This window comes from Marmota marmota, unplaced genomic scaffold (assembly GCF_001458135.2).
Source record: "Marmota marmota marmota unplaced genomic scaffold, marMar, whole genome shotgun sequence".
NCBI classification, from domain to species: Eukaryota; Metazoa; Chordata; class Mammalia; order Rodentia; family Sciuridae; genus Marmota; species Marmota marmota.
Window position 1 is genome coordinate 11,412,496 of NW_025999983.1, and position 22,534 is coordinate 11,435,029.

A 22,534-nucleotide genomic window follows, 5' to 3' on the forward strand; every position below is an offset into this window, starting at 1 on the left:
ATTGTGATCTGCTTTGGTATGTTGGTGTCCTTCAGTCACACCATATCACACAGTGGTCCCAGATGTTAGAGCATCATCAGACCATCCTGCTATGAAGCTGGATTTTGAGGTCACCTCACCTGAAAGTGTGGGGGCCTGCAGCTCCTGGTGAGGACACTAAGCCTTCGCTAGCCTCAACACCTCCCAAGCCATTCGGGTGAGCTCTGTGGACTGAGGTCTGAGAGAAGAAAACAAGGGCCAGGCACACCTCCTCCCAGTGTCCCAAGCAGTTGTTTCATTCTTTTAAAATAATGACTTCATTTGGTTAAATGCAATTTAAAGTACTCTGAAACGCCGTAAAGATGCTTCAAAAATATCTTAAAGAGGGGAAGTGCTGTCTTCCCATCAACCGTGTTGTAGCTTTGCAAAACAGTCACTCTTGGGGGTGAAGGAAATTCAAATTATAGAGAATCAAAACTGGAGCTTTGGTACCTAGGAATACAGAAGATTTTCATCAAAATTTGAGGCAAATCAGAACATACTTCTGCAAGATGCAGATGAGCAGATATGACGTGTAGCAAGCTAGCTTTGGAAACTTTTTTATTTTGGACACACCTGCTTTCCAAAGCAGGGTGCATCTACCTCTGGTGGGTCGTACCTCTTGTAATCCAAGAGGTTCCAGTGGCCTCTGTCATTCCCTCAAGGTGGCAATTGCCAGGAACCCTGTCATCTTTAAGAGTAGGAGATGGGATGATTCCCAGAATTTAAGTAAAATTCTGCTTTTTCCCCTTCCCCCAGAATGCTGTTCCCTGCAGCTCAGCGCCTGGAGAGCACAGGAAGGTTGTTGCAGTTGGCAGACGTAGACCCCACTCTTCGTCCCACCCAGCTCTCGGTTTTGCACTTTAAGAACCTCTGTGACATATACAGAAAAATGTGTGACGAAGACCCACAGCTCTTTGCTTATAATTTCCGAGAAGAACTCAAGCAAAGTAGAAGCAAAAATCAGACAAAAGACAGTGACAGGGAGAGCTGTGGACTCTAGCAGGCTCGCAGCCAGCAGGTGGGCTTCTCGGTCCTTGTCCGTCTTCACAGAATGACAGTAAAATACCAGTGGTCAGATGACATGTTCCTTTTACTGTACAACTTGGTAAAGAAAATAAATATCAAGATACAGTACCAGCTTTCTTTTAATATATACTGCATAGATATGACAAGTTTAGTATAAACAGCATCTATTACAACCTTACAAAAATGAAATCTCTGCACATTGTGCCCCTAAACCACATTAAAATAACTTAAATTTGCTTTAAATAAAGCAAAAACTAACAGCTCAAAGAAAATGCCCAGAAGCTTCTGGGGGGAAAAGGACCCCTTTAAAGCTATTAATCACAACTTCCCCGACCTTACTTTTTCCACATAACTTAAAATAAAATTTCATTCTAATTACTTTAAGGATTCTAAATCATTTTGATACCTGCTCAAAAAGGGATATAAACTAATTTACAGATTCTGACCAGTTTAATCTGGTTTTCTGGTCCACAATAAATTAAAATAACTTAAATCTTTACAATGTTTTTGTGGGAAAATATATACTGCACAAAACCCAGTAATGGTCTTTCTGCAGTTTCCACTTCACCAATTTTGAAAGTCAAGGATCAGTGTCATCCGCGTCTGGATCGAGCTGCACTATGATTTTCCATGGCTCTCTGTTTCGTAAAAGCACTCCTCGTTGACAACCGAAGTTAAGCTCTGGACACTGAATTCCCGCTCTAGAACTGAATTTAGATCAATGTTGGCGTTTTCGGGTTGACTGTCAAGGGACTGGTGACGAGTCTGCGCCTTGAGCAGAGTCCCTCTGTCCCTCTTGGTGCTGTTTGCTTTTCGTTTAATGGGGCAGAAGTGGGCCCGGACCAGCTTGGGCTGCTCCCCTCCCTTCTGGCCCTCGTCAGCCCTGGTGCCCGGCTGTTGGTCAGCTGGGAGTGGGTCAGGGTCCTCAGAGATTCTTAGTCTTTGGAACCGAATTTCGATGTCCTTGGTAGGGCTGCCCTGGTTCAGTGTCTGGTGGCAGTCCTCATCTTCGTCGCTCAGAATATCGCTCTCTTTGATGAGACTGTCTGGAAACTCTGCTGGGCCAACGTGGGGGTCCCTCCGGGGAGCCGCGCTCTTGCATTCCTGCCTGCTCTCAGCCACAGGGCAGCCACTGCTCTGGGTGCCGCTGCTCAAGCTGCACTCGTCCGAGTCCAGAGAGTGACCCTTGCTGGACTCACTGGGCCAATCGCTGCTGGCAGAGGTCCTGAGGACTTTCAAAGACCTGGACGAGGCTGCAACGAGAAAAGAACATTGCTCTCGCTTTGTGACCCAAAGAGATTACATAGTGGGCAGTTTCTGATTCGTAAGGTATGAGACTTAACATCTTAATTATGTAAGACTTTATTCTATCATTTGAAATCTATTACCTGGTATTTAGACAGAAATGTGTAAATACTGCAAGCATAGAAATTTTTTATTTATGTTCATTTGAAATTGTAAGTTCAGGGAAGTGAGCATTAAAAGCAGAAATATGTTCTTTATCTTTCATAAGAACCCTCTCTGGAATTTCTAAGCAACTTTCAGAGAGTCTGCATTCTGCATGTTGAGCCCTGTGTGTGTTTCATTCTGTTCTCTTGGGTTGATGGGGAAAGGAACTTGCAGTTGAAGTGTTTCCAGACATTAGCTGCATATTATTTTCTGGTGGCCAGGGTTTATTTTGACATTAAGCACATAATCTGAAGAGGTCGAACTATAGCTGAAAAAGATGTTTTTAGTTTTACAAACTGTGTGGTAACAAGAACAAAAGGTGAAACAGCAAGACAGAAGGTTCTGAAGACTGATGCTAAAATTTTGCAAACAAAGTTGAAGAGCAGAACCTAGAGTGATCACCTGCTGGCTTATTAACTGCGTAGAACAAAAGATTAGGTTTCTTGATCTTAATTTTTAAGCACTGGGCCTAGATGCCTGGTGCCGTTGTGAACCTGGGGATGCACAGTGAGCAGAACAGATGGTGAATCAGGACCTGGGAGAGTGGGCTTTGGGCTGGAGGCAGATGCCTTCCTCAGAGGCTGGCTGGAGCAGGAGCCAGGTTGGGTCCCTTGGAAACGAAGCTTCCCCTGAGCATGGACAGTGTTCCCCAGAGATGGATGACAAGAGCACACCCCATCCCACCACGTCGTGGATAAACGGAGCTGGCAAAGTGTTCACCTAATTTGGCTGAAACTGGAACGCGGTTCTTCAGTGGGACCAGGCGATCCTTGCACACCTTCTCCAGAGGTAGCTCACACTTGATGTGGCGCCTGAAGTTTTCCCGCAGAATAGAGCGGATCACCTTCACGATGCTGGTTTTGCTCTCGCTGTCACTGTGGGAGTGAGGGCACAGCAATGGTCTACAGGGTCCTCGGCCTTTACCCTGGCCCTCGGTGCTGCTCTGGGCACTGCCTTTGCCAACCATGCCCTCCAGCATCCGGGCTTAGCTGGCAGAAAGCCATCTTCTCTGCCTGGCTGTCCCCACTTACAAAAGGAGGCGAGAGGCGGTCTCCCTGAGGGTTAGGTGTGTATACTTGATCAACGTATCCCTCCACTGGGCCTTCAGTGGCTGTTTTTTGGGGGGTGGGTGTGAGCCAAAACTCATGTGGGCACTAAAACTCAGCTTTCTAGGGGTCAGTTCTGTCATTTTCACTGGTTCAAATTTTTGGAAGTCAGAAATACCTGCAACACAGCTGAAAGATGGTTTCTGGCCGTCCTTCTATTTCTGACTTTGTATGGATCAGCTCCCATAAGGAATTATTCTCTGTCCCTGCGTAAAAAGAAATGGAAACAAGAGTCTGTGACTTTGTCATGTGCCACGATTGAGAACCCTTGTGACGCTTAACACTCAAGATTAAAAAGTCAAATAGTCCCAGTGCTGACTCCTGGTTTTCTTCTGTGGCTCGGGCTGTGTGTGATCTTGATATGCTTATTGCTTACAGTTTGTATTTCCTACTGAAGTTTCCCAGCTATCTGTCTGATCCTGCCTTTCCAATGCTCCAGGACAAAATGTTTTAACATGTATCCTCCTCTTGCCCGCTCTTTGGCCTTTTGGAAGAAAGTGCTCGGGCCCTTGAGGTAACAGTCCCGTCCTGGGGAAACCTAAGTGCCTCTGACAGACTAAAGAGAACCACATATCACTGCACACCCCAGCCTGTCGCCCTTCTGTCACCTGACTCACTGCCAGCAATTCATGGTTATTCTGGAAGGGTCTGTGACCATTTTCCAGGGCCAAAGACTAAAGCCAGGCCCCGTGGCGCACACCTATGATCCCAGCAGTTTGGGAGGCTGAGGCAGGAAGATTGTGAGTTCAGTGCCAGCCTCAGCAATAGCGAGGTGCTAACCAACTCAGTGAGACCCTGTCTCTAAGTAAAGTACAAAATAGGGCTGGGGATGTGGCTCAGTGATTGAGTGCCCCTGAGTTCAATCCCCAGTACCCGCCCCCCCAGAAAAAAGAATGTTAGGCTAAAAAGAGAAACACTGAAAACTTGATCATGAAAATAAAGTGATGAAAGGGGCCATCTGTCAGAGAGAACCATCCGTTGGCAAAGGTTTGTCGATAAATAGCAAAACCACCTCTTGTCCTTGTTTTCCTTCCCTAGACACACCACTGGGGTGCGGCTCAGTGCCAGGGCGCTTGCCTAGCCCGCCTAAGGCCCAGGGTTCGTTCAATCCCCAGTACCACAAAAAAGAAGAGAGACAGAAGTGTACCCCCACGTGCTGATGGCCTGTTTGCCAGCCTGCGGTGCCACTGGGAAGTGGGGGGACCTTTACAAGTGGCGCCCCATGGGAGGAAGTCAGGGCACGGTGGTGTGCCCTGAAGAAGGCACTGGATCTCAGTCCCCTCCCTCCTCCTGCTTCCTGCCTGCCGCGAGGTGAGGCCTCCTCCCACCATGAGTGCTGTGCCCACGCCACCTAGAACAGACACCTCTGAAATGAGTCTGTCCTCCTGAAGCCTGGCGCTCAGCTGCTTTTGTCACAGAAACAGAGCGGACATGCCCCTGCCTGCCGCTGCTTCCTTCTGCAGTTCACTGCCTGGCACTGCACTGCACAAGAGTTACCTGCCGAGTTCCCCAGCCTCACTTGAAGGGCCGATATGGGAATCAACCAGCGGAATTTGAACGGGTCCAAGTCAGAGGAGTTGTGCGCAGGCCGGGAATTCGAGGGCTGCAACAAAAAGCCCACAGGAAAGAGGGTTAGGGACTCTCCCAGGGAGCAGGTGTGCACAGTCCCTCTGTGCAGACAGGCTGTGTGCCGCTGTCCCGGGTCCAGGACCACAGCCAGCCCTGTGCAGCTGCTGCTGAGGGCCTGGGACCACGGCCAAGCTCTGATTTAGGGACCTGTGGGAGCCTGTGTTTTGAGTCAGGGTCAAAGGTCTTTTAAAACAAGCTACTCGGACTCCGATGTGTGTGTGGAATAAACATGGGCCATTTTCAGGGATATAAAAGTTGATTTCTTACATAGGCCCCCACATGAACAGAAGTCTATAGGGAGACTCAGAAATGCCCTGAGTACCCAATTTCATTAGTTATCCTCGGAATAAGTACTAATCAGCCTGTGAGGCTGCGGCGCTCAGCGAGCTTTCTAGTTCAACATCGTAGGAGACAGCTGTGGAGAGGTAGCTTTAATTAAAAGTGATTCTTGTCTTACCAATTTCTTTTTCAGTTTACAGTTTTCTTTATAAACCAATATGACAGCTCTCTTAAAAACTAAAAGGAAAAGAGAAAGAAAAGTCATTATTTAATAGAGACTCTTTCAAGGTTAAACTAATGCTGAATGTTTTACTAGAACAAAGCTCTTCAAGCTTGGGAGTCGCTAAGATCCCACTGTGATCCCAACACCAGGTGAGTAACCGCGCTGCCTTCTGGTCATCCTGCGTGGAGTGTTCTAAAGCAGGACCTGGCACTGCGAATCTTCCTGTTTAAATGGAGGCTGAGGACACGGTGTGCATCTCAGTGGCGCTACACCCTCTACACTTGCTCATTCGACTCTCAGAATTTAAGAGATTTTGAAGTGCAGCAAGCTTTAAGATAGCAGGTTTCAAAACAGCCTTGGGAGATCTGTGCCCGTGACTCTTGTTCTGAGCCACACGGCCCAAGGCGAGGCCCTTGTGAAGGGCCAGAGGAGGCTGTTCTCCCGACTCCTGGGAATCAGCATGTGGCTAGCTGGGTAGGGCTGGCCCAGTTCTCCTTACTGTGTCTGTCTCTTGAGAGTTGACGTTCTTTCTAATGGAATACTAACCAAATACCGTAAGCTCAAGATCCTTTCTGGCTTTTCCTAGAGACAAGAACGGATTCAGCCAGGAAACTGTAGAGTGCATCAGGAGTTCCCCCATGGAAAGTTCTGTTACCTAGGTTGTAAAGACAGGAAATAAAGAAGATGTGGAAACCCCCAGAGGTTTACATATATGTGGTCATTTGCTAAAAGACAAGTGCACCTATTTTTTATGGTCCCAATAACACAGGGTATTAAATAGTAGGTTTTATAATGTGAGCTAAGCATCAAACTGTGGATAGACTACATGAAAGTGAAATATTTTGCTTCACTGCACACTGTGGATGTGAGAGGGTCCTCGTGAGCTACCGTTTCCATAACGTTAGTTCCACTGGTGTTCATCTGAAGGGCCTGTGTCAATATCTAGTATATTTGCCACCTCTAATCCTAAACTGCATTAGACTTGATAATAAAAGAAGTACCAACATTGAAACTGACCATTATAAAAAAAATTAAATTCCGGTTCTTTTCTATTCTTGCCATTTTTTAACTCAAACTGTATTGCCTCTTGCATGCATATGGACATTAAAAGCACAGGGTTCTAAATTTAACAGTCACAAGAAAAGAATAATGTAGAAAATGTCAAATCCCACTTGGACTGGCTTAAGTAAGCAGGTAGCCACTAATAGTTGATGCTCAAAATGGAAGAATAAAAAAGGAGAAGCCCTTGATTCTCTCTGCAGGCTGTTCCCCTCTTTCCCTCATCCTTCCCTCCCAGCACAAGAATTGGGACTGGGAGATGTCATGCCCAGGGGTGGGGACATGAACCCAGTGAAGTGGTTTACTTGTAGTCTTTGGTTCATTGTGAACATGTCATTAGGTTACATTTTGAGACCAATGTAGTGAATTGCATGTTAAAAATTAAGTAAATTTTAGGTGGTTTTCTCCCCCAGGAGAGTACTATCAGCGTAGCCTAAACCCCATCTACCCAGGCCTAGGGCCTCTCTGAGTCCAGAGCCCAACAGACCTCCTTCTCTGGACCACTCTGGTCAGCTACCAGCTGGTCAAACACGGTCCCGTAGTCCTCATAGATCTTCTGCATCTCATTGATGTGGCTTGCTACCTTTTCCATTGCCTTCAGTGCCTCTGCAAAATATGAAATCATGTTTATCATCTTCGTTTGCTTTAAGTCTGTCCAACAACAGTGATGAAGGAGCTTCAGAGGAGAGCCGTCCAGACTGATTCCCACCACCACCAGCATTGCTCAGGTGTGGCTTCCCAGGGCCCCCTGTAATCTATTCCTTTCTATGAACAGCCAGATACCTTCTACCTCAAATTCTCTTGGTGATGACTAACAGCAGCGCTAACACACAGCACTTCCCACTAGACATGCATCACGAGTGATGAATGTGAATCATCTCATCCCCACCATAAAACGATGGCTGTAACCAACCTCATTTTAAAGAAGAGATAATTGAGATACAGAGTGCTTTGCCAGAATCTGGATAAAAACAAGGGGTGGCAGGCCTCAGGACACCTGCTCCTGAAGGCAGCCTCTCTTCCAAGGCCACTTACTGGATTGGAATCCATGATTTTCAATTAGCAGTTACAGATGTAAACTGTGTAAACACCTTGCTGCCAGAGCAGTGGTTTGTATTGATACATGGTGTTTAATATGTGGTATGAGGGCACATAAGGGACAAAATGATTCTGTCAAAGTCAAAAAGCAAAATTCCCAGTCACCTCAAAATAAGTATTTTAACACTTTGTTCTCCTGATTCAGCATTTTCATCCTCTGCCAGGAGGAAGGTTTGGAAGAAAGTTGTTAGTAGACTTTTTAAAGGTCATTGTAATGCAAAACAGACTCTTTGTATGTATCTGAATACTAATCATAATTTGTACCTTTACTTGTAGAATTTAACTTTTATATTAAAAAAATTCTGTCTGCACTACTTATGACCCATAGTATGCTTGTCATGGATGAACAAGTTGAATTTACTCCTCTGGTGCTTATTATTCACTACTTCTAACCTTTATTAACAAATCTGTTTCTCTCCCCAGAAATTTTATGAGCTGGCTTAACTTGACATCCTAGTTTTGATATGTGGGGAATAAATTACTACTTCTCTCTCCTGTCCAAATGAAGCATCTCTCTAAGGGATCCTCTACTCTGAAATTGCAGGGCCCTGTGCTTTGTCCAGTAGTACCTCAAGCCAGTCATTTCAGAGGCTCCAGATGGTAACACATCAGCCTGGACCTCAAAGCACAGTCTGCCACTGAGTACTTCGCCGCCAGCCCTGCTCTGCTCAGAGATGTCCACAAGGTGGCGCCTCCCCCAGCACGTAGGATCAGCAGCACCAGGGCAGCCACTGTCACAGCTCCCCGGTGGCAGGAGGAGGCCTGACTTGTTGTTCTGGCAGCCAGTTTACCAGCCAAGTGACTCAGGTAGCATACTTCAACACACCGAGTTTAAATCAGATCGAATCACCCCTCAGAATTGTTGGGAGCTTCTGCAGGAAACTGATTTTACCAAAGGACTCTGTATTCTAAAGGAATGGCCATACTGAGCTGTCATCACATAGGAAAACTGAATGAGTCGCAGCCGTGACAGTGACTCAGAATGTGTCCCCTGCAGCTCATGCTGCCGTCCTCGCAGCCTCACCTGTCAGGTGGTAGTGCTCCTCGCTCTCGTGGTCGGTCAGGGACACGAGCTCCCGGAGCAGCAGAGGGTACTTGAGCACTCGCTGAACCGGCTTGATGAGGTAGGACTCCAGGGTGGAGGAGTGCTGCTTGGTGGGATTCCGCGCATCCAGAAAAGCCTTAAAGGCCTTGTCGGTTTTGGCTGTAAGCAATGGGGAAAAACCCTTAGAAGAGCTTGGTGGGACGCATGACACTGTCTATCATTTGTCTTAACAGAGTTTTAGACCATCCACTCTGTAGTCCTCGTGATGCCATCCTTAAATAAAGGTCCAAGCACATCACCGCACCAGGCACCCAGTTATCAACCTGGGATTCAGCTTCGAAGCTCTAACGGTCCCCTGAGCAAAGGAAGCTTACTAGGAAGGCGGAGGAGTACGGGCCCACCCCAAGAGGGGCACAAGTCTGAACACGCCTGTCTGGCTCTAGGTGTACACTCAGGGTCGCTCTCACAGGCGGCCTGGAAAGTGAGTTTCAAACAGTTCATCAAGCCACAAGACTCCTTCCAGATCCTCGGCCATACCCACATGTGATTCAGATGGTAGCACAGCCAGAGTTTCTTCCACCTGCCTCGCTAGCACTGTTGTTCCCTCTTGTCTCCACCTCATGGTGCTATCGGAAAAAGCACCACCATTTTTCCTTTGAAAATTTTTTGAAAAAATTTGAAAAATTTTTCCAATGAGCCCTGCAGCCTAACCCTCACAGAGCCATAGCGCCGGTGCACCGGCTTTGGCAGTGAGGACTGCCTTTCTCTTCAGTGTCTAGTGCCACGAAGTACACCCAGGAATCCGGGTGCCCGTGATGTGAGTGCCAGTGGCCACACCAGCTGCCACTTTGCATTCCACCAGGTGGCCTCCGTCGGCCAGCTGTTTGGAATGCAACCCATCCAAATGAGGATTTGCCCTTATTGGGGGTTCTTTGACAAAGGCAAAAATCTCAGCATCTAGAAGATGCAGTACCATTTTGAACATGATTTTCAGTCAACTCAGTGGTGAGGTGAACCTCATTATAACAAGGAAGGGGGTTGGGCACTGCATGTTTTGATTTTTCTACAGACCATCATACATAAGATGATGTTTGTAGGAGGAAATGCCTGGAGTTCAGTCCTCTGTTTAAAGTGACTGGACACAGTGGATTCTGGCCAATTTTAGGAATTGTAAGTGTCCCAAGACTCCATCTGTTAAACTGGGGGCTTCTGAGGTACTGACAGCTCTACATTAAACTAAATGCAAAAGCTGTAGATGTGGTTAAACAGTGTCAGGAGAAAGATCTCGGTGCCCCAGGGCAGTGTGCAGAGAAAGGCCACCACTGGGAGAGTGAGTTCTTTCCGGTTCTACAAAGAGACTCCAGTAGTTCACAGACGTCTTGTGGGTTTGGTGGTAGTTTGTCATTGCTCCTCCAGCTAAAGAGGGTTGACACCAGAAAGTCCTGAGCATGCATTTCTTTCTATCGCATCCAAGATGTATGGTGGTAGGTTCCATAAGGCTGGGATGTGGTAAGAAAGGAATCCATGAAATCCAACAGCAGAGGGCGACCACCTAGCAAAGCAGCCACTGTGTCTCGGGCACATCTGCTCAGTGCTGCCAGTACACTGAAATAAGTGAAAACTGTCCCCAGAACTTCTGACACTTTCAAGGCTAAGAAAAGAACCAAATCCATTGAAATTGCACTTACCTCCGCTTGTGAAAATACAAATTTACTCTGCATCAAAACTAAAAATACAAAAGACCAAAACACAACTATAAAAGGTATGCACTACTCACCACGCTCAAGAACCTTCTGTACTTTAATATGGTTAGCACAGAATCCGCTGTACAGTTTAAAGTGGTCTGCGTAATAGAGGAAAGAGCCTCCAAGGGAAAACAGCAGTTTCTAGAAGGGGAGGAAAAGTCAAATCAGACTCGCTTTGCTCCATGTGTGGGCTTCTGGCAGATGCAGGCCCGCTCCATAATGTCCTCCTTGGTACCAAAACACATGTGCCTCGGAAGTCCCCACTGACACAAGCCCAGGGCTGCTCTGCTCACTCTGGATGCACCCAGATTCCCCCAGTGGGCCAATAGCTTGAGGTTCTGGCAGAGCCTTCTGACCTGGTGTGCCGTCAGAGGACAGGCAGCAGAGAGTGCTAAGAAACGCACCCGCCAAGGAGGGCCAAGGGGGTGTTGGGCTGGACAGAGTCTGGAACTCGACTCTACTTCTGGACCCCTTTCCACGGCCTCTTGGCTTCTCGTCCCTGGGGTGGTGCGGGGAGGTGGGGTTCATGTCATCCATGGAGTTTCCTCTGACACCACAGAGGAGAAGGCTCTATCGGAGCACCTGAAACCTATGCTGTCCAGCCAGGTTCCCAGGACCACAGAGAAGGGGAGGTTCAGGGCAGGTGTTCTTGCTTCAGAAGCAACACCCCAGATACCTCCTGGAAAGCTGAGAAAGGAGAAGGGTGGGGTCCACGGCCAGGGGATGCTGCAGAGGTGGGGCTGCCCAGACTTTTGACTGGCAGAGCATTTACTTTAGGAGAAAAATCCATGGCCTTCTTTTACCACCTGCCGGGGAAACAGTGCAGCGAACGTGCAAAGTTCACCTGGACAAGGGACACCAAGCCTTCTTGAAGAGAGATTTTTGCACCATTCCCACCTAATTTTGCTTTAAATCTAAGTCTAAAATACTCACTCTAAACTGTGAGGGGGTTTCCAATACATCAAAGTCAGAGGAAGCCGAGATCCCATCCTCCAGTGTCTCCAGAAACACCTTCTGAAACTCCAGCATCTCTGGCAAGCTTCCAAAAAGCGACTCCATCTACGTGAAAGTTGGGGTTTGAAAACAGTGTTAGCCAGGACAAGCTGGATGCCCCCTCAGGCCCACATGTCAGTCACAAGGAAGGTCCCCAAGAAGCAGAAAGAGCAAATCTTTTCCAGAAGAGCATTTTCATAAGGGATTTCACTTAAATGTAGAGAGACATATAGCTCCAGCCCCTATGATTCCATATTTCTAAGATAACTTTTTACACAGATGTAAAATTCTTGGTATTCAAATCAGGAAAGATGGAAGTCCACAGAAAAGAATGAATTTCTGTGGCTTAACATTGAAAGTGCATGTTCTGGAAAGTAATTGGGAACAAATGTCCTCCACTATAAATAACAATGACCAGCCCTCTGCCCTTGCCATGTTCATGCAATAGAGGCCTTCAGGAGAGTCGGACCTTCAGGAGACCCCACACCCCGGTTACTCATTGGAATCAGTACACAGAGTCTGTGTGACATCAGTTCAAAGGGAACAGGAATCTGTCTGTCAGTACACAGAGGGAGCAAGTGAGTTATTTACCTCATCTTGGGTTAGAAAAGTCTCATTCTGAAGTGGCTCCAAGTATAATTCAAAGAGGCAGCTCAGATCCTGAAAGAAGAAAAGCCTTCTTAACACCTAAATCTCAAATACCCAAGTGATTCCAGCAGCAGGCAGCAGCTCCAAAGGCTCCCATTAGGAATGGTGAGGTGTGTCCTGCTGACATTCTTGGCACCCAGAGGGGTTGTTCTTGCTCACCTAAAGCTTAATAAACAATACTTGTTAACTGGATTCCACAACCTTCCTCACAGCTTGATCACCTATCTGTGTTGACAAAACACGCTCTGTCTCTAGGCCACTGCCACAGGACCCCCCTTCCCTGCAGGGGAAGCAAGGTGTGGCTGGGTATTGCTGCCAGGGGGGCCCCACTGGATATCTGGGTTCCTTCTCTGCACCAGGGCAGGCGGACAGCTCCAGCATGGGACTGGAAGAACGAGATCTGGAGAGCTCTTCGATTTGGGGGTTGACGCATTAGCAGAATTTTAAACTCCCATGTTCAAATGCAACAAAAGAATCCCCAGAGATTAGCAGTTAGAATGTTTAAAACGTGAGCTACATTTGCAAGCGCAGAACAGTTGGAGCTCACTGTATTTACAAACCTTCTAGATGAAGGGTTTTTTTAATTTAATAATTTGAAGCTGAGACCAGGATATAATTAAGTGATAGAAAATATTTCTCTTTGGTTTTCCATTTATCCTGAAGAATTTTTAGTCCTAAAATACTAGACATAGTTGACTACTAAGTCAGCTGTGGTGGCTCCCTCATTTTACAAGGGAGAAATCTAAGAGCCAGAGAGCTTTCTCAAGCCCAAGACCATCAGTCTGAGAGCAAGACCAGGCCTGTGACACTAATGGTACTTCACAATAAAAACATCCCTGGCTTTCCTCCCTCGCCAAACTGCACAGTGGCCTGAGAAGTGAGAAGGGAGCACACAGATGTTGATCGTTTCAGGGAGCATGCAGGAGTCCAGGTTAGGTTAAAGAATGACCACAAGGAAAATGACGTGTTAAATGTCAACAAAAATAGCAGTAGTGGGGTGTGTGTATGAATCACAGGAGGCACTAGGTGCAGTTACTTTGTAGACAGTGGCGGGCACGGCAGTCACTGCTGTCCAGTCTAAGGCCACCCAGGGGACTTACTGCACAGAAAGAGCAGGTCACGCTGAGCTGGGGGTGGCAAAGAGCTGCAGCCTGAGGCCCTATGAAAACAAAGTGCAGGTTCTTGCAGAGAAAGGGGAGCCGGCCCCTCCTGTCCTGACCCACAGCTTGCACGGTGGTCCTCTACTAGTTCACAGGGAGATGACCCACCCAGAGCAGCAGGAGGTATCCCCAGGGAGAAGAAAATAGTGACAAAAAGGGACCTGATCCTACTCTTCTCTCTGCCCATCAAGGCTCCAGGACTCCGGATGTCAGAAGGACTCTGGAGCTCTCAGAGCTACCTGGAGAAAGGCCACCGTGGATGCAAAGAATTGCTCAGAAATCTGGCTGTCATTCCCTGTGGTCCCCTGAGTTCCCCACGCTCACTGCAAGACCAGACAGAATGGAGAGCAGAACTAATATCTAGCTTTTCTTTCTCCCCTATAGACCAAAGGAAGGGGCTTGGGGGGAGCTTTCCTGATCTACCTGTAAGCAAGGCTTTTAAAGTCCAAGGACACAGTAAACACGTGACTGAGAGAATCTCAGCTGCACCTTGTGGAGAAGGAAGGGAAGAGCCACGTGTGTGCCAGCACTCGGCTCCTGGCCTCGGGACGCAGAGCTAGAGGCTCAGGAAGAGCACAGGGACCAGTGAGTTGGAGAAGATGTCCTAGGACATGCAGCCAGATTCGGCAGAGCCAGGCCTGGGTTCTCAGCCACCAACCTGTGCCATCCTGTTCTAGTAACAGACAAGTGAAGTGACCTGATAATAGGTCCCGAGTTTCAGCAAATACTTAAAGTGAGGAAGTCTGCTTTCCCAGGCGCCTGTGCTCATAAAGTTCCCCTGGGGTAGGTGAGATAAGGAAATGAATTCTTTGGGTCCCCTAGACATTTGACATGACTCCCCCATCATGGAGTGAGAATGTTCCCACATGATACCCTTGCATTAGCCTCTGCTGCCCATGACCCCTGGGCTCTGGGGGCTTGCATCTGCAGTGGCTTCTGTACAGACTGCTGCCTGTGTCCTATCACCTAAAGTGATCTCTGCCCCGCCCTAAAGCAGTGCAGACTCCCTTCCCACAGATTGCAAATGACAAACTAGAACATCTGTTTCCATAGTGAGAGCTACCTTGGTAACAAAATGAGCCGAGAATCTAATTTTTTCTGAGTCTTCTCAGCTCTCCCACCCTCTCACCCTGCCCTGCTTTCCTGCAATGTTTCATGGCTTCGAGGAGCAGGTGTCTGTCTCATGAGTGGCAGGTGTCCCCGGCAGAGGTGACGTGAGGCCACTGCTAACATAACAACTCGCCGTGACCAAAAAGGAGCGAGCGTCTGGCACCTCCGTTACCTTCACGTAGGACTTCTCGGTGTCCAGCAGCTCCTGGATGACTTTCCGGAGGCGGTCTGCATCAGAGAGGTGGCGTGCCAATGGTCTTGGAGGCGGGTCCTGACTCTCCCTGGGTCCCTCCATGCTGTTGGTCTGGGTGTCGGTAAAGTCCCTGCACAGCGCGGCAATCTGTTCAGCGCTCTGAGAGGTGAGGAGAGGTGGGGAGTAGTTAATGCCCACGATGCTGCTCCCCATTCCCACCAGCGCCAGCCAGCCATGCCGGCCCTCAGGAGTCGCACAGGGCTGCGTCAAGGGCACAGAGTTTCATCCATCCCAGACCACTCTACCACTTAAAAGTCCATCGAGGGAAATGGCACCTACCCTGTGTTTAATACTGCCACAGGCTTCCCACTCATGACAGCCATCACACGCTTCTTTCCGACTGGAATCAGCCTCAAGGCCCAGGGCCCACCCTCTACAGCAAAGCTGACTTTGCTCTAAAACCAAGGTGTGGTCCCTTTCTGAAAAGCACACACAGGAGACGGCCCAGCTGGGCCCACCACATCCCTCAACAGTTGGCCTAACTAGCTTTCTGGATGCTCGGGAATCACAGCTAAGTGCTACCCAGTTTAGGATGGCTTGGATCCAGTCCACCTAGAGTTTGGCCTTCAAATCTGACCATTTAGCTGAGCCAGCATGTGCCAAGTATGAATGGAGACATCTCGAGCTGGTGCCTATCTATGCTGGGAACAGGGCGGAGACTGGGAGGTGAGAGAGAAGGCCCTCTGAAAGGGGCTGCAGAGCCCAGTAGGGGCACGGGTGGAAGCAGGTGCCACTGACACCCGGTGAGAGTGAGAGCAAGAGCAGAGGCCAGACCCGTGGGAAACCTTGGAGTATGGCCAAGTTGGGACTTGGCAGTGAGTAGCCATGGCCAGACCTAGCAAGAGAGGGCGCTCATCCAGGTAGTGGGGACAGAGTCACACAGGTTGAGTCAAAAAGGAGCAGGAAGCCGGGCGCAGTGGCACATGCCTGTAATCCCAGTGGCTTGGGAGATTGAGGCAGGAGGAGCGCGAGTTCAAACCAGCCTCAGCAACAGCAAGGTGCTAAGCAACTCAGGGATATCCTGTCTAAATAAAATATAAAATAGGGCTGGGGACATGGCTCAGTGGTCAAGCGCCCCTAAGTTCAATCCCTACTACCAAAAAAAAAATGGAGGAGCAGGAATACCTGGGGAGAGCAAGGCCTTCAGTGCCAGTCCCTGTTAGGTCTGAGCACGTGCAGTGGCTTCTCACAGTGACACCTGTGTGCTCCTGCAGTGGAGGGGTTTCCCGCCTCAAGCACATCCCCCATTGGCCTCCACAGGTCCTGGAGCACCATCAGATCACACCCCGAGTGTCCTCTGTGCTCTTTCTTTCCCTCCTACCCACATACGGCCCACCCCATCTTACCCCATGTGAGTCTGGAGGCTTGTCGGGGCCCAGGCGCCTCTCCTTGCCCCTGCCCCACACACCCAGCTCAGTGCCCACTTCCCCAGCAACAAAGCGGCCACCCAGTGCCGACAACCAGTGCTCATCACCAGTAGCCAGCCTCGTGTGTTCAACCCAAACATCCTTCCTTCAGTTTAAATGCCTTCATGCCTGGACTATGTCCATCTCCATCTGGGGTAAAAAGCTGAACTTGACATTAGGTCTCTTAACGCTAGCTTAATTCATTCACTTTGCCTGGAAATTTTAGAACACAAACATGATACAAGTACGTGGTGGCCTGACATGCATTTTACACACGCTGTCACCAGGCAAGTTCAATGCCTCAGAGAAAACACAGGCCACTCTGGCCCACCTTCCCCCATCCAACTCCCTCCCTGACAGCGTCTTCAAGTGATGGGAACACACAACCAAAACTAGAAGTCAGCATGGACCTCCTGCCTGGCCTCTCGGTCTACTTCAGTGGCTCCAGCTACAGGCCTGCTCTTAATCCAAAGAAGTGGGGGACAGATCCTGCCCAAGGACAGGAGACTCGCCAAGGCTGGACACACCAAAGCACAGCCTCAAGCAGTCTGAAAACCAACACAAGCCTGGGTGGAACAAAAGAAACTGCAAGAGATCACAAAGATTGAAGTGCTGCCTGGGGACAGGGTGCCCAGGAAGGCCGCGGCAAATGCGTCCTGAAGGGTACATGGTCCAAGGCAGAACCGGGGCACAAGCCAAAGGTGAGGTAGGAGAATGGGCCCAGTAACCCACAGAGCCTGGCTCAAGGGCAAGTGACAGCCCCTGACAGACTGCCAGGTTCTGACGTAGAGCTGCTTCTCTTTCATTTTGACATGAATCTTGGTGCACAAGTTAGATCAACCTGAGAACAGGGACTGAACTTCCAACCAGACACACAGAGTATAATTTCCTTCCGGGCTGGGATTGTGGCTTAGTGCTACCACAAGCAAGCGCTTGCCTAGCATGTGTGAGGGGCACTGGGTCCGATTCTCAGCACCACCTATAAATAAATGAATAAAATAAAGGTCCATCAACATCTAAAAAATAATAATTTACTTCCAAAATAGTTAATGCATAAATAAATACTAGTTATTCTCCTTGGAGCTACATATATTCCACCTGTTTTTATTTTTAAATGTGAACACATGTATATTTCTGGTGATACCTGTCAGAAGACATGTATTTCAGAGTAAAAATTTCAAAGAATAAGAAATGTGGATCTTAAAGTGGCAATCATATTGCAACCTTGATTTTTAAAAATGTCTCATGTCATGTTCATAGCAACCAAAGTTTCAGATTCATTATGGAACAATCTCCGATGCTACTAGGTCGTGCCCAAAAAGCCTAATGGCACATAACCATTGCCACCAATAGGTGGTACACTTCTCTCCCAGGATGTGAGTGTCCTGAAGGAACATGAAAGAGTATAACCAACCCACTCCAAATCCTGCCCTCCGGCTCCTCCCCAAACCCACCAGTGGACCTCTACCTGGCCTCACCTTAGCTTTGTTTGGGGAACTTTTGGAACACCTGTGCCAAGTGAGTCAGAATCCCTGGGGCCTCGTCACGGGTGTTTTGTAAGCTTCCCAGGTGATGCCAAGTGTGGTCCCTTGGAGAACAACTGGTCTACCCATCAGGGCAGCCCACCTGCTTAGGTTTTCCAGGAGTGGTATCCACTCCAGTCAGATCACCCTGTCCCTGGGGCCTGCACTGAGAGGTGGTCACGTAAAAAGGGTATGGACTGAGGCCACAAGCCAGGAGGTAGGTGGAATCACACCCTGACCTGAGGTTCTGGATCTGCCCCTCTAACTGTGGGATGCCTTGATAATAGCAGACTCCATTTACTTGACATCTCTAGGATCATAGGACTTGCACCACAAGCTCCAACAATGTAATTTTGCTATCCCCAAAACTAACTGTTTCCAGGGCTGTGGAATCTATATTAAGCATGCATATACTGTGTAAAATAAGATCTGACAAAATGCACCATAAGTTAAATGGCATCTGGTGAGTTTGCAGCTTTGCCTCGCTGGGATGTCAAAAATCACACCTAACAATGCAGTGTTAAAATAACGAGATTTCAAAAATAAAGTATCTTGCCATTTTAGAAAAATCAGAATCCATCTTAAAAACACTTCTGGTAGGATTAACTCCCAAAAAGTGTTAGCTGAAATTTTTTCAATAGTAAGTCTACTTTTCAAAGTACCACAGTTAAGTGCTTCAAGTGCTACAAAGACTCCACTTGCTGGACGGTTTAGCTGTTGTCCAAGGTCAACTGAGAGGAAAACCTGGGGTCAAAAGGCAGAAGGGCTGGGAAAAGCAGAAGAGTGATCCCAAGAGTGTTTTTCAAGACTGTATATGAACGAGTCACTTGGGCGATTACAGTTCAGTTCCTCTCTTCTTAGAGATGGTGTACACTGAACAGTTCAGGGCGGTGCTCTGTGTAGACCTGATAAGTACTTTCCAGGAACAGTGACCATGTTGAGTCTCAGTCCTTACTCATGAAAAGCAGCAGTGTGCCTCTGCCATCCAGCAACTCTCACCCGGCTCTGGGTCTAGGAGAGCGAGTCTTGCTTGCCAGCCCCTGCTCCACACCACACGTCGGGTGTTCTCACAGGACACACCAGCACTGAGTCTACCATGACCTGCAGAGGCTTTCCACCTGAGGGGCAGGGAGGCTTTGGCAGGACCTTCATGGCATGAGGCCTGTCTCCCCTCTGTCTACACAGCAGTGGCCTCCTCCGTATTCAGCAGACCATAGGCAAAGCAGGCTCACTACAGTGGTCGGGGCTCTCCTGGCCCCAGAGGATCAGGGATGCAGTAATCTCGGCTTAGAGAGGCAAATGCAGCTATCACACACCCACAGGTGGGTCCCACCCCTGCCACTGAAGAATGCTGTGATCACACGGTAGAGCTAGGTGTGCGTGGATTCAGTATCTACCAGTGTGTATGTGTGCAAAACAGAAAACACTGTCCCAATGAAGCATGGGCCCCAGGTTGTGTTTTTCGGTGTTTTGTATAACAGTATTAAGATCTTGGGCTCACTGTGAGCCTATTTATAAGAGGGCATAAAACACTATTTTCTTTTGAATTCATTAAAAAGACTAAATGAAAACTTTTTTTCCCCTAAAACTAAGTTGTCTGGAAGACAAATAATATTAATTCCATTTCTTCAGGTTTGTAAGGTTACATTATGGTTGATCACTACTTGAAAATGATTTCATCTAATCTATAGATGAGGAGGGCTCACTCAGGAACTCTGGATTCAGACACCCAAGCAGAACTATTTCTGTTTGAATGGATGGGCAAGGATACTCCTGCTTCCTTCTAAATGGGCTGAAGTGTGTCTGCTTTCAAGGAGCCCATAAGCCTTTCTTGGTTAGCACCAAAACTGTTCACAGGATGATCAGGTGCCTTGCCCCAGACCGGAGGACAGCAGGGACAGTATCTTTCTCAAACCAAGTTCTGAGTCACTCCATGACCCTTCTGATCTGGATTCAGCGATTACTTTTCATCAGAAAATACCAGGACAGCCTCCCCTTGGCTTGCATTTGTTAAAAACAAAAAAACAAAAACAAACAAACAACAACAACAAAAAAAACAGCTTTTCTCCGATTCTGATCATGACGACTCTTGATATTTACTTACTCCTATTTGGAGACTTGACTGCCTGAGGCTTTCCAGTTTTCCTGTGGGATTTGGAAGCTTAAAAAAATTAATAGATGTTAAGTATATTATATCACCCAGAATAGATTGGGATCCCGTCGCTGCTGCACGCAGTACTGACACTGGATCAAGGGCTGAGCCGGGTCCTGCTTCCTAGCTCAGTGCACAGCAGCGCCTCCCTCAGGGGCTCTGGGTACTGCAGGCTCATCTGTCCAGGCAGCTGTTTGTACTTCTTTTTGTTTGTTTGCTCAAACCTACTTCTAGCCTAAGGAAAAAAGGTTTGCATCATAATTTGGGGTAATATTTCTGTGGAAACTTAGAGAATATTTTCAGCACGTAATACCTTTGAGGTCCTAGTTTATAGGAAAAGAATATTAACTTTGGGGGAGGGGAATCAGTAACAGTTTTGACAACACACAGACCTGAAGATACTCTCCTGCTGGGTTAACTGTCCTCACAATAATGTGTGGTCTCTGGGCACAGCCCTGGCTGCCTCCTGCAGCCCCCTTCCCCTCCTCCAGCCCCCTTCCCCTCCTCCACACTGAGCCACTGATCTGGACCAAATCCACATCAAGATAACTTCCACAGTTTCACCATACCAGGACATTAGGCAGAAACGGATTGTGAATTTTCATACTGCCCCTAAAGAGAATACTGGAAAAATTAAACATTATATGAGGCCTGGGGTAATGGCCAATTAGCCTCCAAGACAGCCCAGCCCCAACAGGGTGTGGCTCACCTGCTGTGTTCCTCTATACCGAGTACTAAAAAAATCCTCCCTTCCTTGTCTGGAAGCCAGGAGGAGGCTGCATTACCAAGTCACCTCAGAGTGAACTGGGTGGCAGCTGTCAGATTCCAGCAAGTCAAGTCAGAAAAGTTCCCCTAGGAAAAAAAAGACTAAGAAGTACAAAGGACTTTTTCCTCAACTCACTTTGCACTTCATTAAAGTCATCATTAGCTTATAAAAAGACTGAGCAGAGCATATCTAGGACCCCAGAGGGTTCGATGACCTCCCTAGAGAGGCAGAAACAGACCATGACCAAGTCAAATTGGCCCTGCTTCCAGGGCTCCTCTGAGAGAACAGGTGGCCACATCCTGGTATCCAACCTAAGCTGCCCTGAGATGCCTACCACACCAGGGCAGCACTTCAGGGCCAAACTCTGGGGGATGCTTGGGGGCAGCTGGGAGGCCCACAGGCAGGCTGGGTGGAGAGGGCAATGCAGGGGACAAGGAGGAGGGAGGACAATATATTAGCACCTTGGCAGGTGGGGGTGGGAATAAAAACAGATTTAGATAATTAGTAACACATGTGGGGACAGACCACCCCAAATCATTACAGTCATAAGAGATTGTGAATTCTAGGGAAGGGGCTTAAAATTCTTATCAAAACGGTACAAAAAGGATGAGGAAATCCTGCACTGAAAAGCCTCATGTTCTTTGTTCTTTAGACCAGACGATTCTATTTCCAAAGGATACACTAGGCAGACCAAGGAGGTAAACTGTGGGCGCAAACAGTAACATGCATAAATGATGGTACAGAACTGCAGTGAGATGCACACAGCAATACCAATAACGCAAGAGACTGACACCCACTACCAAAGAAAAAGGAATGAGCCAGGTGTGGTGGCACACACCTGTAATCCCAGAAGCTCGGGAGGCTGAGGCAAGAGGATCAAGAGTTCAAAGCCAGCCTCAGCAACTTCATGAGGGCCTAAACAACTTAGTGAGACCCTCTCTCTGAATAAAAATTTTTGGTGTGTGTGTTGCTGGGGATTGAACCCAAGGCCTTATGCATACAAGGTAAGCACTCTACCAACTGCGCTATATCCCCAGCCCTAAATAAAATTTTTACAAGGGCTGAGGATATGGCTCAGTGGTGAAGCACTGGGTTCATTTCCCAGTACCAAAAAAAAAAAAAAAAAAGGAATGATTTATTGGTAAGGGAAAAAATAGGAAATATATATACAAGCTTTTAAATATGCAGCCTATCTATAAATATAGATATATGTATAGGTTTTTATAAAATTGAATGATATATATAATAATGCAATGGTTAACACCGCATTCTAAATTATTTTAATTTTAATCTTTTGGCTTATCTGAATCTTATTTTATATAGTTCTTGAATTTCTAAATTTAAAAAAAAAAAAGGAATCCTTTCCCATCGCTTTACAAAAAAGAATCTGAGGCCAAAAAGGCTCCACAGGACAGTTTGCATGGGGACGAAGGAGGCTGACGAAGCCCCTCCAGTCCACGTGTGTCTGGGAAGATGAGCTCTGAGCAAGGAAACCAGGTAGACCAGGAGCCCAAGAAATGAGGGGTTCAGAACAGAACTGAGGGAGCTACTCTGGTTGGGTCGAGGTCAGGGACAGGAGCACTGAAGCCAGACTGCAGGGTAAGTCAGGGTAGCTACAGGAAGCCACGCTTGAGGCTGTAGAACGTATGGAACATGCAGGAACTGAGGGCCAGCGTGGCGGGGCCCAAGGATGGGGGCCTGCAGGGACACATGGAAGAAGACAGAGACACCCTCCCAGGCACCAGGGAAGAACTGTGGACACCAAGGCAGGAGGGGGCGAGACGGTGACCTTTACCTAAGGAGCAGAGCTCAGGGGAGGGCCAAGGTGGGCAGAAGAGGCCGC

General features: G+C 47.9%; 2 protein-coding genes across 12 annotated transcripts in view; one reads left to right on the forward strand and one right to left on the reverse strand.

The window, feature by feature from the left end:
• The window catches only part of Tfb1m (transcription factor B1, mitochondrial), a 47,043-nt gene extending 45,618 nt beyond the window's left edge, over positions 1 to 1,425 (forward strand). Inside the window, exon 7 of the mRNA XM_015498659.2 lies at positions 778 to 1,425. Within this exon, the coding sequence (XP_015354145.1) occupies positions 778 to 1,021 (244 nt within the window). The 3' untranslated portion in view covers positions 1,022 to 1,425. The remainder of the gene's footprint in view (positions 1 to 777) is intronic.
• Tiam2 (TIAM Rac1 associated GEF 2) overlaps positions 1,094 to 22,534 on the reverse strand; it is a 233,630-nt gene continuing 212,189 nt past the window's right edge. For 9 of the 11 annotated variants that reach the window (XM_048805925.1, XM_048805928.1, XM_048805927.1 and 6 more), the window contains 12 exons: positions 14,764 to 14,943; positions 12,265 to 12,333; positions 11,614 to 11,739; positions 10,713 to 10,821; positions 8,915 to 9,094; positions 7,280 to 7,398; positions 6,280 to 6,388; positions 5,689 to 5,747; positions 5,100 to 5,205; positions 3,721 to 3,808; positions 3,217 to 3,371; positions 1,149 to 2,300 (listed from right to left, as the gene is read on the reverse strand). In XM_048805925.1, coding sequence (XP_048661882.1) covers positions 1,666 to 2,300; positions 3,217 to 3,371; positions 3,721 to 3,808; positions 5,100 to 5,205; positions 5,689 to 5,747; positions 6,280 to 6,388; positions 7,280 to 7,398; positions 8,915 to 9,094; positions 10,713 to 10,821; positions 11,614 to 11,739; positions 12,265 to 12,333; positions 14,764 to 14,943 — 1,935 coding nt within the window. In that variant the 3' untranslated portion in view covers positions 1,149 to 1,665. Of the gene's footprint in view, positions 2,301 to 3,216; positions 3,372 to 3,720; positions 3,809 to 5,099; positions 5,206 to 5,688; positions 5,748 to 6,279; positions 6,389 to 7,279; positions 7,399 to 8,914; positions 9,095 to 10,712; positions 10,822 to 11,613; positions 11,740 to 12,264; positions 12,334 to 14,763; positions 14,944 to 22,534 lie in introns of all 11 variants that reach the window. The other 2 variants (XM_048805929.1, XM_048805930.1) reach the window with 1 other exon arrangement.